The sequence below is a fragment of the Maniola hyperantus genome, chromosome Z (assembly GCF_902806685.2).
Source record: "Maniola hyperantus chromosome Z, iAphHyp1.2, whole genome shotgun sequence".
Lineage (NCBI taxonomy): Eukaryota > Metazoa > Arthropoda > Insecta > Lepidoptera > Nymphalidae > Maniola > Maniola hyperantus.
In genome coordinates this window covers 4,273,187-4,286,320 of record NC_048564.1, presented here as the reverse complement: position 1 = coordinate 4,286,320, position 13,134 = coordinate 4,273,187, and the positions used below count along the sequence as shown (strand labels likewise).

At 36.5% G+C, this 13,134-nt stretch overlaps 1 protein-coding gene across 8 annotated transcripts in view; it reads left to right on the top strand.

Moving 5' to 3' along the window:
• hiw (MYC binding protein highwire) overlaps window positions 1–13,134 on the top strand; it is a 136,557-nt gene that overhangs the window by 86,042 nt on the left and 37,381 nt on the right. For 5 of the 8 annotated variants that reach the window (XM_069509001.1, XM_069509007.1, XM_069509005.1 and 2 more), the window contains 10 exons: window positions 3,568–3,799; window positions 5,147–5,287; window positions 7,410–7,628; window positions 7,979–8,176; window positions 9,510–9,659; window positions 9,814–9,907; window positions 9,996–10,054; window positions 10,380–10,471; window positions 11,432–11,549; window positions 12,134–12,259. In XM_069509001.1, the coding sequence (XP_069365102.1) occupies window positions 3,568–3,799; window positions 5,147–5,287; window positions 7,410–7,628; window positions 7,979–8,176; window positions 9,510–9,659; window positions 9,814–9,907; window positions 9,996–10,054; window positions 10,380–10,471; window positions 11,432–11,549; window positions 12,134–12,259 (1,429 nt within the window). The remainder of the gene's footprint in view (window positions 1–3,567; window positions 3,800–5,146; window positions 5,288–7,409; window positions 7,629–7,978; window positions 8,177–9,509; window positions 9,660–9,813; window positions 9,908–9,995; window positions 10,055–10,379; window positions 10,472–11,431; window positions 11,550–12,133; window positions 12,260–13,134) is intronic. The other 3 variants (XM_069509004.1, XM_069509003.1, XM_069509006.1) reach the window with 2 other exon arrangements.

The following is a 13,134-nucleotide window of genomic DNA, read 5'->3' as shown; positions in this document are numbered from 1 at the left end:
TCGGTAGAGGTATAACTTATTAAATAAAATATAAGCGTTGCAAGTTTATAACGACTATTTATTTATCTGAATCATATAATTAAAATAAAATCACAATTGGGAATTTATGGTTAACTCTTACTATGTGTATAAATAAAAACCGGCCAAGTGCGAGTCGAACCTTGTTATTTTAGGGTTCCGTACATAATTATGAACAACATATTTTGGGTGTAAGATATTTTTCGATTCCGAGATAGACAGCTTAACAAAACGTGAAAGGAAACCCTACAAAATGCTCGTTTGTTTTGATAATATCTTACAATCTACTTCATGAATTGTTGTTTTAAGTATTTGTCATATAAATACAGTATATGGTAAATAATATACTTTTACTTCATATTCCTAAGTAGTTTAGTTTTTGAGATAGACCCCGTCACAAAAATGGTCTAGACCTAACAACTGACTGACTTACTAAAGAAATAAAAACCATTTCCTTATTTTTAGGGTTCCGTACCTCACAAGGAAAAACGGAACCCTTATAGGATCTGTCTGTCTGTCTGTCTGTCTGTCTGTCTGTCTGTCTGTCTATCTGTCTGTCTGTCTGTCTGTCTGTCAAGAAACCTACAGGGTACTTCCCGTTGACCTAGAATCATGATATTTGGCAGGTAGGTAGATCTTATAGCTGACATTTAAGGAAAAATCTGAAAACCGTGAATTTAGGGTTAGATCACAAAAAAAATTGTGGTCATGAACTAATAATTAGTATTTTCAACTTTCGAAGTGAGTGACTATATCATATGAAAGGTCTTCACCTGTACATTCTAAAACAGATTTTTATTTATTTTTATGCATCATAGTTTTTGAATTATCGTGCAAAATGTCGAAAAAATACGACTGTAGTACGGAAACCTCATTGCGCGAGCCTGATTCCCACTTGGCCGGTTTTTTAAGATAATCAGAATAAAAAAATTATTCGTACTCTACTAATAAATTCTGGACAATGATACTACATGCTAGGTAAAAAATTGTTTTAATGGTTGAGAAATAATTTCATTGAATTTCTAATTTAATATTTGGTTTAGTGTTAATGTTCTTCTACTCCAAATACCAAAACTTCAGGTTTGTAACTCATTTCGTCTACGAGCTAGAGACCGACAGACAGACAGACAGTAGTGTGGCATTAATAGGGCTCCGTTGTACCCGTTGGTTATGAAAACTTAATTATTTGGAAAGAGGTTTGAGCTGATGCACGCAACTTTGTCCCTGTAGACTAAGGTTTTTAAGTTTAGGGCAACCATTTGATTTCCGAAATCTTAAGATTACATTGAAAGTCAAAAATAGTATTTCTGTGTAGCTGTGTGTGACGATGATAATTTTGTGTTTTGTTCAACTTATTTGTTAGTACCTAATACCTATACAATATCAGCAGTAGCTACCTACTTAGTTCGCATAATCCATTCTCCGAAATAATTACTCAACAAAGTTTAACTCCTACACGCTAATACTAACTATTACTGATGACAAATATGTTTATTTCATAGTTGTTTAAAAGTAACGATATATAGTTGAATTCGTGGAATATTAATAAACTCGCAGTTGCTCTGTAAAATGTGTAACTTTAAAAATCTCCTAAATTTCGAAATATATCAAAATTATCGATGCATCTAATTCCCAACAACATTTTAACAACATTCCCGCTGTAAAAGCTATCGTCAGTTTTAAAGGTCGTAGGTAACAAGCTCACTTTGAATTGTAGTGGCGGCCATGGCGCTTCTACCTTACTGCTCTCAGCTCTACTCTACTTGCGCAAATGCAATCCCCAGTCCCCACTAATGTAATAACTTGTACAGATAAAGGGATTAGCTTATCGTTTTACATAGTATTGCAGGTTCTTCTAAGGACTCGCGCAGACATATCGAACTTAGTCATACTTCCACCATTTAACTTCATTTATTACCATGCTGATTAAATGTATGTAAAACCTGTCCAGAAAAATAAAAAACCTCGCCATATTGCGGATCACCCTTGGAACTAATATAATAATCAAGATCATGTACTCAGTGACCATAGACCATATAGTAGTGGAGCCCCCCGAACAAGCTTTTTATATTTTCTGGTCTGGTCTGTCTGTTAGACAACAGTCGATTATTTTTCAGGCGATTTTTAAAAAATTCTCTCCGTAAGAACCATCCTCGTACTTCAAGAAATATTATAAAAAAGAATTAGCGAAATCGGTTCAGCTGTTCTCGAGGTTTGCGATCAGCAACACATTCAGCGATACATTTTTATATATAGAGATTAATTAGGTATATTGACGGCGATCTCACGTATCAGGTGTAATATATCAGTAGCAGATAGAAGGTATATGACGATGCAGTCGGCAGTCCATTCACAGTTATGTACGCAGGACCCGCGTGTTTGAAGCAACTGCTTCGACTAAATGGGCGGCGCGAAGTCCTGCGTGCAGGAGCATGAAGGGACTACGTAAGCTCGCTAATCTGAAAGAGCTTTAGCCACTGCCATATACACCGAAAATCGGTATTCTACGCGTTAACGTAACGTAACGTAATAGAACACTTATGTATAGTTTAGTCATGCGAAAATCACGTGGATGGTAATCCTGCTATATGCTAGATAAATATTTCGTACACCTTAAATCACTTGGATGGTAAACCCATCTGCTATATTATCTACCTTATAGTTAAATAGATATTCTGTACACCCCTTTAGAATATCGTCGTCGACATTTCAAAATCCACTGCTCTTACAAAGATTTACACAGAACTAGACTCGTGCCACTTGTGTCCACCGCTCGCTCGCTTGCGATTCATTTAGAAAAGAGGTTTCCCAGCTCTTGGTCTAAGATCCCGCTATAGAACGACCTTCACCGAGCTGGTTAATGGATGAAACGTATTTTATATTCAATTTAATATGTCAATAAATATATTGCATATGGGTTGCCTAAAAAATTTCAGTCCAGTATATGAGTAATTAATAATTTTAAAAAAATGTTTTTTTAAATCATTTCACCGGTTTGTTTAATTGACAAATTCCATGTCAATTGAAAGTAAGAAGCCCATAGAATATGCAAACGTTATTTTTTTCGCCGGGTAGGCAGGTATAAACAGGTAAATCGATACTAGTAACTTACACCGCGTTAATGAATAAGAGTTAAATGAAAATAAACAATTATTTCCTTAACCAAACGTTTGCATATTCTATGGGCTTCATACTTTCGATTAGTATGGAATTTGTGAAATGATTTAAAAATATTTTTTTTATTATTAATTAATCATCCTGGACTAAAATTTTTTAGGCAACCCATATGCAATATATTTATTGACATATTAAATTGCATATATAAATACGTTTCATCCATTAACCTGCTCGGTAAAGGTCGTTATACTATCTCAATTTAATTTTATTATGACCTATGACTTATAGAAATAGAAATATTTTTTATTCAATTAAACTTTTACAAGTAGGTACTTTTAAATCGTCAAATGCATCTACCACTGGTTTGGCTATTAAAACTTATACTGATTTATTTCTAATCATTTTACTAAACCAAGAAATATCTTACAACAGGTGCATATCAACGGAGCGGCAATTCCTCTCTGACTTTGTGTCCGGAGCGGAGCGCAGTTCAGCTGGAGGTCGGCTGGCCAGGTGGTTGGCGCCAGCTTCCCGGGTGGAGCCTGCTCGCTGTGAGATTAAAGCCCCGGTGCTACCTGCAAGACCTGGTGCACGACTGAGTTTACCGATCCTTGTACGCGATCAATATGGCGAGTTGGTCACTTCGCCAGCTCTTAAAGTAAAGGTAATCTACTTTTTATTAATTTAACAGAAACTGCGATAGTATAACGGTCAAGACGTGTCAGCCTCCTATTTGGAGAGACCTGGGCTCAGTAGGGAGCCGGAGATGAGATGATGATGATGATGATGAAATTAAGGTAATATGTTTTGGCTCTATATTCAGTATACGCCTTTTGAACGTAGTTTATTGTCACCCTGTTTGCGTACCAACTACCACCTCATCTGAATATTGACGCTTAGCTTCATCCTCACATTCAGAGGCTTATCCTGCAAAACGGCAAAATGGACTAATTGCCTCCTGATGCCTAAGAACTTCCAATTACTAGTATAAAAATTCCATCATTTTTCCTTGTTAATGTAATTTTCGCCCAGTGAGAATTCCTGACAATTAGCTCTCAGTCGGCAGTGTGAATAATATGTTAATATCATTAATTTTGTAGAACTATTTTGGCCTTAGCTCGGTGTAAATGTATTTAACATGTCATCATTAAAACAATCAAAAATATCACGATTGCTCGCAGTAATTACATCCGTTAGTGATTTGGAGTATATTGTATATATTCTTTCTTTGTTGAAGGTTGTTACATAATATGTTAGGTTTCTTATCGCTTTCCAGGCAATGCGATCTTGAGCCTTCTGAAAAGTACCTACCTAACTTACTTTTTAGAACTTTCAAAGTCAAGTAAGTCACCTTTTCCCAAAATTATTTGATCACTTTAGTTGACCCGCCCCGGCTACGCACGGGGAGCTTAGACTCTACCGATACCTTAGACTCTAAGGTATCGGTAAGCTCCCCGTGCGTAGTGACTGACGCAACTTATTTGTGACATGAGTAATTTGTGAGTAGTTCACGTCAAACTCATTATTTTGACTAATTTCGTAAACTGGACACTTTCAAGTAAAGATTTTTATGTAAGCTTGTGAAGATGATACTGCTAGGGGCTCAATTTGAATGCCATAAGCCTACTTTGTCGTATTAGTTTACAAATTGCGAAAAACCAAAATAACCACTGACAATGACATACGCAGATACGTCTCGTAAACGGCCAAGGGCAACGCGCGGATTTCCCGACATGATTTGAAAGCCCAGTCCAGAGCCGTGAAAATTCTAAACTGTATCGTAATGCAACAAAAATATTTTATAACATTATTTTGCAATCTTTTCAAATCAAAATAGTGTTATAATGGTTTTTTTATAGTAAAGTTAAAGTATTGTAGTGAATAAAGTAAGTCAATATGTGACACATTTTGATTTTACAATTTGAATTTTAAAATATGAGAGTAGATAAATATTAAAAATATTATGAGGACATTTTTTTTGTTTACTGATTTTATTTTTATTGTCGCATAGGTCGTCGTACAGAGATTACCAGGCAGCAACTCGCGGGCGTGCGATCGACGGTCGGATGACCGCCTCAACAGCCTCGCCCATATCTCGTATCAGCCCACCGTGGAGGATAACAATTGCTTCCATGCCATTACAATGATGCAGGTTAGATAAATATCATGTACTAGAAACTGGTGCAATTCTACCTTAGGAAAATCACCCACGGCGACTTTTTGTAGCGGTACAGCCGCGCGCATCTTGATCGTGATTCTGAATGGGGTATTTTACACCAAGCGAGAAAAATTTAAAAATATATAAACAAAATATTATTAGCTTAATGACTTATACTTTGACGTGACACCTTTATTACGTGTTAACTCCTAAAGCCAAAAAGGGTCTCCTTAATAAACAAGAATAATTTTGTAACTTTTTACATTCAATTCATAAGAGTTCATAATATTTCAAGATTTAAGTATAGTTTGCGACAGGTCGACATGACATTCGGGGTATGCCATCTCGATCAATGTAAATACTAGAAATAAAAATAAAATTGTAATGCCCGCCTCTAAGCTAAGTAAAGTTAGCAATTCATTTGTTTGTAATTCTATACGTTTTTATAATTTGCTTCCAGAAAACATATTGGAGATGTCTCTCAATACGTTAAAAGTTTTCATAAAACGTAAACTTATTGAAAAATCCTATTACAATGTACCTAAAGGATTATTTAAATGATAAGAAAGCTTGGGAATGAGTTGCTTAACATCTATAAATAGTTCTAATAAGTTTAAGTGATTTTGTAAAGTGATGACAGTAAAAAAATACCCGGCTGAGTTTGTTGTGGGCTCTTCTCAGACCCGAGCGCGTTTGGAACCTTCGTAGCTTTAGTTTTAAGTTCGCGTAAAATTATAACCACTATGTCATTTTACAAATCCAACTAGAACAACCGACCATTAAAAAGTGTAATTTTTTTACCTATTTTGAATAAATTATTTGACTTTGACCTGTCACGTACTATAGGTACATTCTTTTTCACCCGTTTTTTGAATTTGTTGAATGTACGAGTGCGTTCGTAGTAGGAATAAAAAATAAGAGTATATTTGCAAAACGAGAAGTCGGAACTTATTTGTTTTTCATAAAATTCATCCATCATCATTAAAACCATCGTGAAGCATATGGCCTATATTAATATGTATATGTATATAGGTGTCGCATTTAATCATATCGACTCTGTTATATTATAAGTTTATAACCATATACGCCATTATATCAATGCGTTTCTCACATCGTTTTTACTGTCGTATCTATATATTTTTAATATCATTGACTAACGTACCCTAAGTGCGTTTGTTACTAATCAACAATAGACTTAAATTGACTGACCCCTATGGCCATGACATCACTGAGGCCATCGAGCTCCTCTCTTAATAATTTCGCTACTGCAGGTGTTTGCCTCTGGACGATATAACATATTTTATGGAGTTGAAAAGTTAAATCTTGATTATAATGAGGGGCACCCAAGATAACGACTACATAATACATAGTAGTTTATGAAACGGTTGCATAATATTTAATTATGTAGAGTTCTACTTTAGATAAACTCCAAATCGTAAAATCTTGGTAACATATTTTGTTATAACTCTTTTATTGCTTTTCTTGATAAATATTGCAGGATTTTTTTTAAAGTAAAATTATTCCCAGTGTTTGGTACCAACTGAGTTTATATTTTCCGTCGCAATAAAATTTTTCACCAACAAAAATACAGTAATTTATATAATCATTAATAAAATGCGCGTTGCGAATGCGCATGCCGCGCTATGCGATGTTAATCTTTGACAATAGCCACAGAATGTCTGACAGAATGAATGTCACGTGATGGAGACCCGAGGATTTGCCACCGCACCAAATAGCTAGAATCTAGAGCCGCGAAGTGGGGCGAATTTTATTTTAGTGTAAAAATGTTGCCAATTTCGACGGAAATACAATATTTAAACTATTGATGACTGCCCCTTTCGAACAGTTTAATAAATAATTGTATACGGACTGATGTATTATCAACGTACCTACAGCTTAAATCTCTTGGTCCAGAAATTTGACATTATGTATATTATACAATATACATATATCACTTTCTCTCTCTACAACATGGATCCCAATACGAAAAGATGTTTAGAAATTCAAATGGAATACTTACAAACCCAAACAAAGTGGATTTACCACGCGAACAAAATCGCGAAATAACAAAAATTACAAAAATTGTAAAATTTTAACCATTTTTTTTTATTAACAGCAATTTGAAAACTATTCGTTTGAAGAACTGCGTTTTGCAAGTAGAGCCTGGGGTCAAACTCTTGTGACTTTAGAAAGTTTGATGGGAAGCGGTCGAATACCCGCCGAGCGCATCATAGTCGACGCCCAACGCGATGGTTCTTACATAGCCGTGTGGGTCCCTCGCGGTTCCGGCTCTTACATTTTCCGATGTACATTGGATGACGTTCTCGTTTCACAGGTAATTTTATTATTATAATGTCCAATATTTTGACTTCCATGAATATGTATTTTGAAGTTAAGAAAATCCGTGGCTCCTTTGTTACGGGACTTATTGATAATAAAAACGCGCGAAGCCGCAAAAAATCGGCGAAACAGTCCACATTCGAGGGGCTTTCGTGCAAAAGTGAAGTGGATTTAAGATGAAAACTATGCAAACCCGAAATAGTAATGAGTCAAACGCTGAATCAAGTTCTTCTCGTGTACCAGAACATTAGATCTCCTGGGGTATGACTAAGGTTTTGTATAAATCTATAAAACATCCCGCTATATGTAAATAACAAAGTTTAACAAAACTTATTGTTTTTTCAGGAGTTGAAATTGGAAGTAGTGGAGAGTGGAAACGATGATTGGGCAGCAGAAAAGTGGATTGGCGCTACTGCTCCATACCGATTGCGACGCTTCGCAATGGAGGACAGCGCGGGCTTGCGACTGCGGACAAGTCCCAGCCTGCAAGCCGAGGAACTAGGACGTGTGCCCTCCGGAGCTTACATTGCTGTGGTCGAAGAGGTACTGTTCTGTCTTAGTCTTAGTCTTCCATAAAGCTTGTCCCGTAGATGTGTGCCTCGTGCTTATAATATCCATTAGGTGAGCCGCAATTTTCAAATAACAGCACATTAAATGGCACATTTGATATGTACTTGTAGTATGAATCAACAAAATTGTAACATCATGTGATGTATAATCATCATGAACTGTAACAACATTTTTGTACTCCATAAAGTTGTGTAGAAAAATTCATTGTAATTGATTGGCTTTTTGTTTATATTTTAGATTGTGATTCGATTTGTTTAGTACATTCGATAGATTGAGTTTTGTGTTGGTCACTGGCCGATGTGTCAAAAAGGCACTGCCATTTCGACTCCTGAACTTTCAGAATTTGAATTAGACTTTAACTCAAATTTGATGTTGGATGCATTTTGTTGTATCGTTAGAAATACAGAGAAACGAATGAACTGAACCAGAGGACGGATTGGCTATGTATTACCAAGTGTCCAATGTTTTCGTGCTTTAGGGCTTTGATGCCTGCAATCACTTAAAAATTATGCTACGAAAGCTTCCAATTTATGTTGTGATCACCGTCAGTGTATTCTCCATGTCGTGATGAACGTAGAACACAACGGAATTAGATACAGCGAATCCACGAGCAACATCGTCTGTTTTGATGTGTATGTCTTGGATATGGGTTAGTATGGATTTGATGTGACATTACAGGCAGACTTACACTGACGCAAAGTATAAAAACTAAACTGGATTATTGATGAGAAATTTTAATAGGCACTATGTTAACAATATAATTGTCAAGTAACGTGGACTCGAGTCAACTGCGTTTTCAACACAATAACATCAAGTTTGCTAATGTCGATATCATTAAGAGACTTCCCAAATATTAGACTTGCACTAAACTACGAATATAAATTCTTACTGACCGTATTACATATGTCTGATACTTGAACATAAAATTTCAGAGAAAGAGCTTGTATAGCAGACCCTAATTGACTTGACCCTGCTATCGCCGAATAGACACTGATTTTCCTTTGCCCATTCGACGATATTTTAATCACAGCTAATGGTTCCTCCCTACTAGCGAAATACCCGATCTTATACTGATTGAATCAAATCCAGGTTTTCTCGTTTGTGATTTGTTATCCTCGATATCGCATTGCCGTAGAAAAAGACTACGAAAATTCATTCAAGTGTATTTTTTTCAAAACTAATAAACTAACCCACTAAAAAAGAAAAAAGGCAGTAGCGGTGTCATCTAGAAGAAGCAGTAGCGGAACCAACTAACTGTACCGTGAGGCTACGGCCAATAAGATTAACAAACTAATATTTATCACAGCTGGTGAACAAAGACGGCACTTGGGTGCGGTTAAGTGCTGAGTCGGCACATACTTACACAGAAGGCAGCGCGGCAGTCGCGTGGTGTCTGCAGTTTCACGGACATCTGGACCGCACGCTGCTGGTGCCCGTGGACGATGACGATGCGCAGGTAGTAGCGACGGAGGAAGCTAAGCTTAGCATAATTTTTAATGAAAGCACCAAGGCATCCAACAATAATTTATGAAATGCTTGTTGGTCGCGAGTGACGTGGTTTTGGAATCACAAAAGTATAATGTTTGCACAACAACTTGTTTCCTCTGCAGGAAGAGTTCGCGCCATCATGGAGTGGATACAATGAAGCGCAATTAACTGAGCTACCTCCTTGGACGGACGATGAGGCTGATGCTGCAAGCAACGGTTAATATAACATAACTCATATACTTCTCCTAAAAAGTAAAATTATGAGAGTCGGTTTGTTTGATACACAAAATTTCTTTTCTTATAGATTTGAGCTCAGATGATCGGCGATTCCCTTTTTCCATACAGTGTGATCTCTCCAACGAGGTAACTATTATTGTCCTTTGTAATCATTAAAATGGAGTAATTCATCTGAAATTAAATTGTTTTCGACTGTTGACGTTTTATTTATATACCTCTATATTGTGCGCGTCTGCATCGTGTTTTTATGATACGTATAATGTATATGAATCGTTACCTTTTCATAGAACAATGTTAACGTCGAACATAATATCTAATGATTCCGGAAGCAAAATATTGTGCTCTTTGTTTGTGAAAATAGAACATTCATTTATGTTGTTATATTTGAGTTCACACGTATTCAAAAATCAGATATAGGTTAAAAAATACAAATTGGTTATTTATATTTCAGAGTGACAGTAGCTCTAGTCCATACCTGTTCGGCGAGCCAAGCAAAAGAGGACGTCTGTTGCGTAATGAATCCAACTCAGTGCCTACACCTAGGTTTGAAAATTCTCCGACCCTGCTAATAGAGTAGATGACTCAATTCTGATCATTATTTTGATCAATATATAGCTAAGTTATCTAATATTAATTAATTTAATATAAGTTAATTTTATTATTCTAAGATCTTTTAAAGCTGGTGGTAAGAGTGTCTAATGACAGAAAAGAGATGCGTGCATAACGTCAACACCGTTTAAGGAAGTGCAAAAGAGATAGCGAACTGTTCTCACTACTTTCAAAATATATTATTTCACGTAAGCCAAATTGTGGCTCTTATGATTTGTCAGGACTACCACGGGTTTGAAGAGCAGATTCTATTGAGAAAATCAGGCAAAAAACTCAATAGTCATATTTGTGAACATTGCTACCACGCAATTTTTTCATGAATAAATCGTATAATAACTTCGAATTAATAAACGTTTTTCTACGTAGCTATGCTTCTTCTTGCCTTCAAAAATAAACTTTTCTGACCGATATATAAAAAGAAAACTTTCTCACTGCCACATAGGGATTCTTTTTATTTATTGTTCTTGCTGTCTAGAGCCTGTTGTAGTTCACTGTAAGATTACGGGCTATAATTAACCCGCCATATACTTCTGCTCTTGATGTTGTATTATGTATGTTAGTGGTGGCGTATATAACATAACTAGCTTATGCTCGCAACTTTGTACGCGTGGACTACACAAATTTCAAACCCCTATTTCACCCCCTTAGGGTTTGAATTTTCAAAAATCCTTTCTTAGCGGAAGCCTACGTCATAATAGCTATCTGCATGCCAAATTTCAGCCCGATACGTCCAGTAGTTTGAGCTGTGCGTTGATAGATCAGTCAGTCAGTCAGTCAGTCAGTCACCTTTTCCTTTTATATAATATTTAGATGAGTAAAATCAAATTGAGGCATCTACCCTATTGATCTTGTATTTGAATCCTTTGTAATATACTGTCATATTATTTACTTTAGTACCTGTTATGTTGATAGACGCGCGCCTCGACGAAGCAATGGCAACAGCGATGATTGGTGGTCTCCAGTGAAACGCAGATCCAGTGACAATGCTCGGGACGATGAAAATGTACATGAGGTATTGGTCTTTCAAAAATACTACACAGTACTGCCACTTATATGAGTCTCATCGACAAATTTTTATGGAGATGAACGGGACGCACTATGATTGTAATGGGTCAGTGGGTGTGTGACATCAAATACGATATCACACACAGCAATTCATCATGCCGTACAGTACGCGGCCGAAAGTAATGCACATCGACCTTTAGAAGCAGATAGCAGATTTGTGGAGCACTGTCTCGGTCGTTGAGACCGACAAAACGTCATATAGGTAATTAGTGATAGAGACAGCGATCTACAAAGCCGAATTGCCATTCTAAAGGCCGATGTACATTACTTTCGGCGGCGTACTGTACTACAGTTCTGTACGTTTCGAATATTTAGAACAGGTAACAAGAGAAATCTTTAAAATGAATTAAATTAAGTAGATAAAGTACGATTTCAGTCCTCATTTTTAATGTGAACCGTACTTTTGACATGACAGTTGACCCATAGAGTTACAATGGCGCATGAAAAGTCATTTTGTACGGACTATACCATTGTTACTTTGTAACTTTTGTCAGTAACAAGTATGCAATAAAGTGTTATGATTGTTTTCAGACTGAAATTTTGGAAATACGCGATGGAAACGTAAAACCAAGTCGAATGGCGCAAACGGGCACGCAAACATCGCCGGAGAATATGGACAGGGATAATTCGGCTAATTCACGTTTTGATGCACCAAAGGTACTGTCACAGACTACAGTGTATATAGGGTACTGTGTTACATTACTGAGTAGCCCCCCCCCCCCCCCCCCTCCCCCCCTGTTGAGTGTGATGTATCGTGAGATAGTAAAAACTTGACCAATACGGTATTTGACAACTAGTCAAATCAGTAACTTTTTATCAAACGTCAAAACGCGCGCTTAGTACCTATGCGAGATTCTATGAAATACCGGTGTGTGACTTCACAATCATTTGACGTGCTTTTCTTAGCTTATTGATAATTTAAAATGGTTGTCACACTTAAAACCAACAAAGGAAGTGGATTTTACGTATTTTGGAAGACCCTCTATTTAATAATCACTAAGAAATAGTTTATTTTTGATGTAGTCAAATACCCAATTGCGAGTAGAATTCGCGGTTTTTGGATTTACTCCTTTACTTTTGCTATGAGACATACCTACCTACCAAGTTTCATGATTCTAGGTCAACGGGAAGTACCCTATAGGTTTTCTTGACAGACTCGACCAAATTAAACGTGGCGTGTGTACCCGTTTTATACAATACAATACAGGGTGTAATCAGAACGCTGGCAAAAACGAAGACAAGTGACAGTGCTGATAATTACTGATATGATTCCACAAAAGAAAAACTCGCAAAACTATAAAAAACCTATATTTTGTAAAAGCTCACGATATATTGCAAATAAAACATCTGAGTGAGGTTAGAGGTAAACAACCGTTGCGTAAGGCCACTCGGAGTCGTTGCCGCGTTGTAGGTGTGTTATTGACCCGAGTTTTGCACAATATTCATTGCGGGTTTGAAAAATACTAAATCACTAAAACTACAAAATGAGGCAAATGGTTATTGATATTGGATTGTGTTGAGATACTATGACA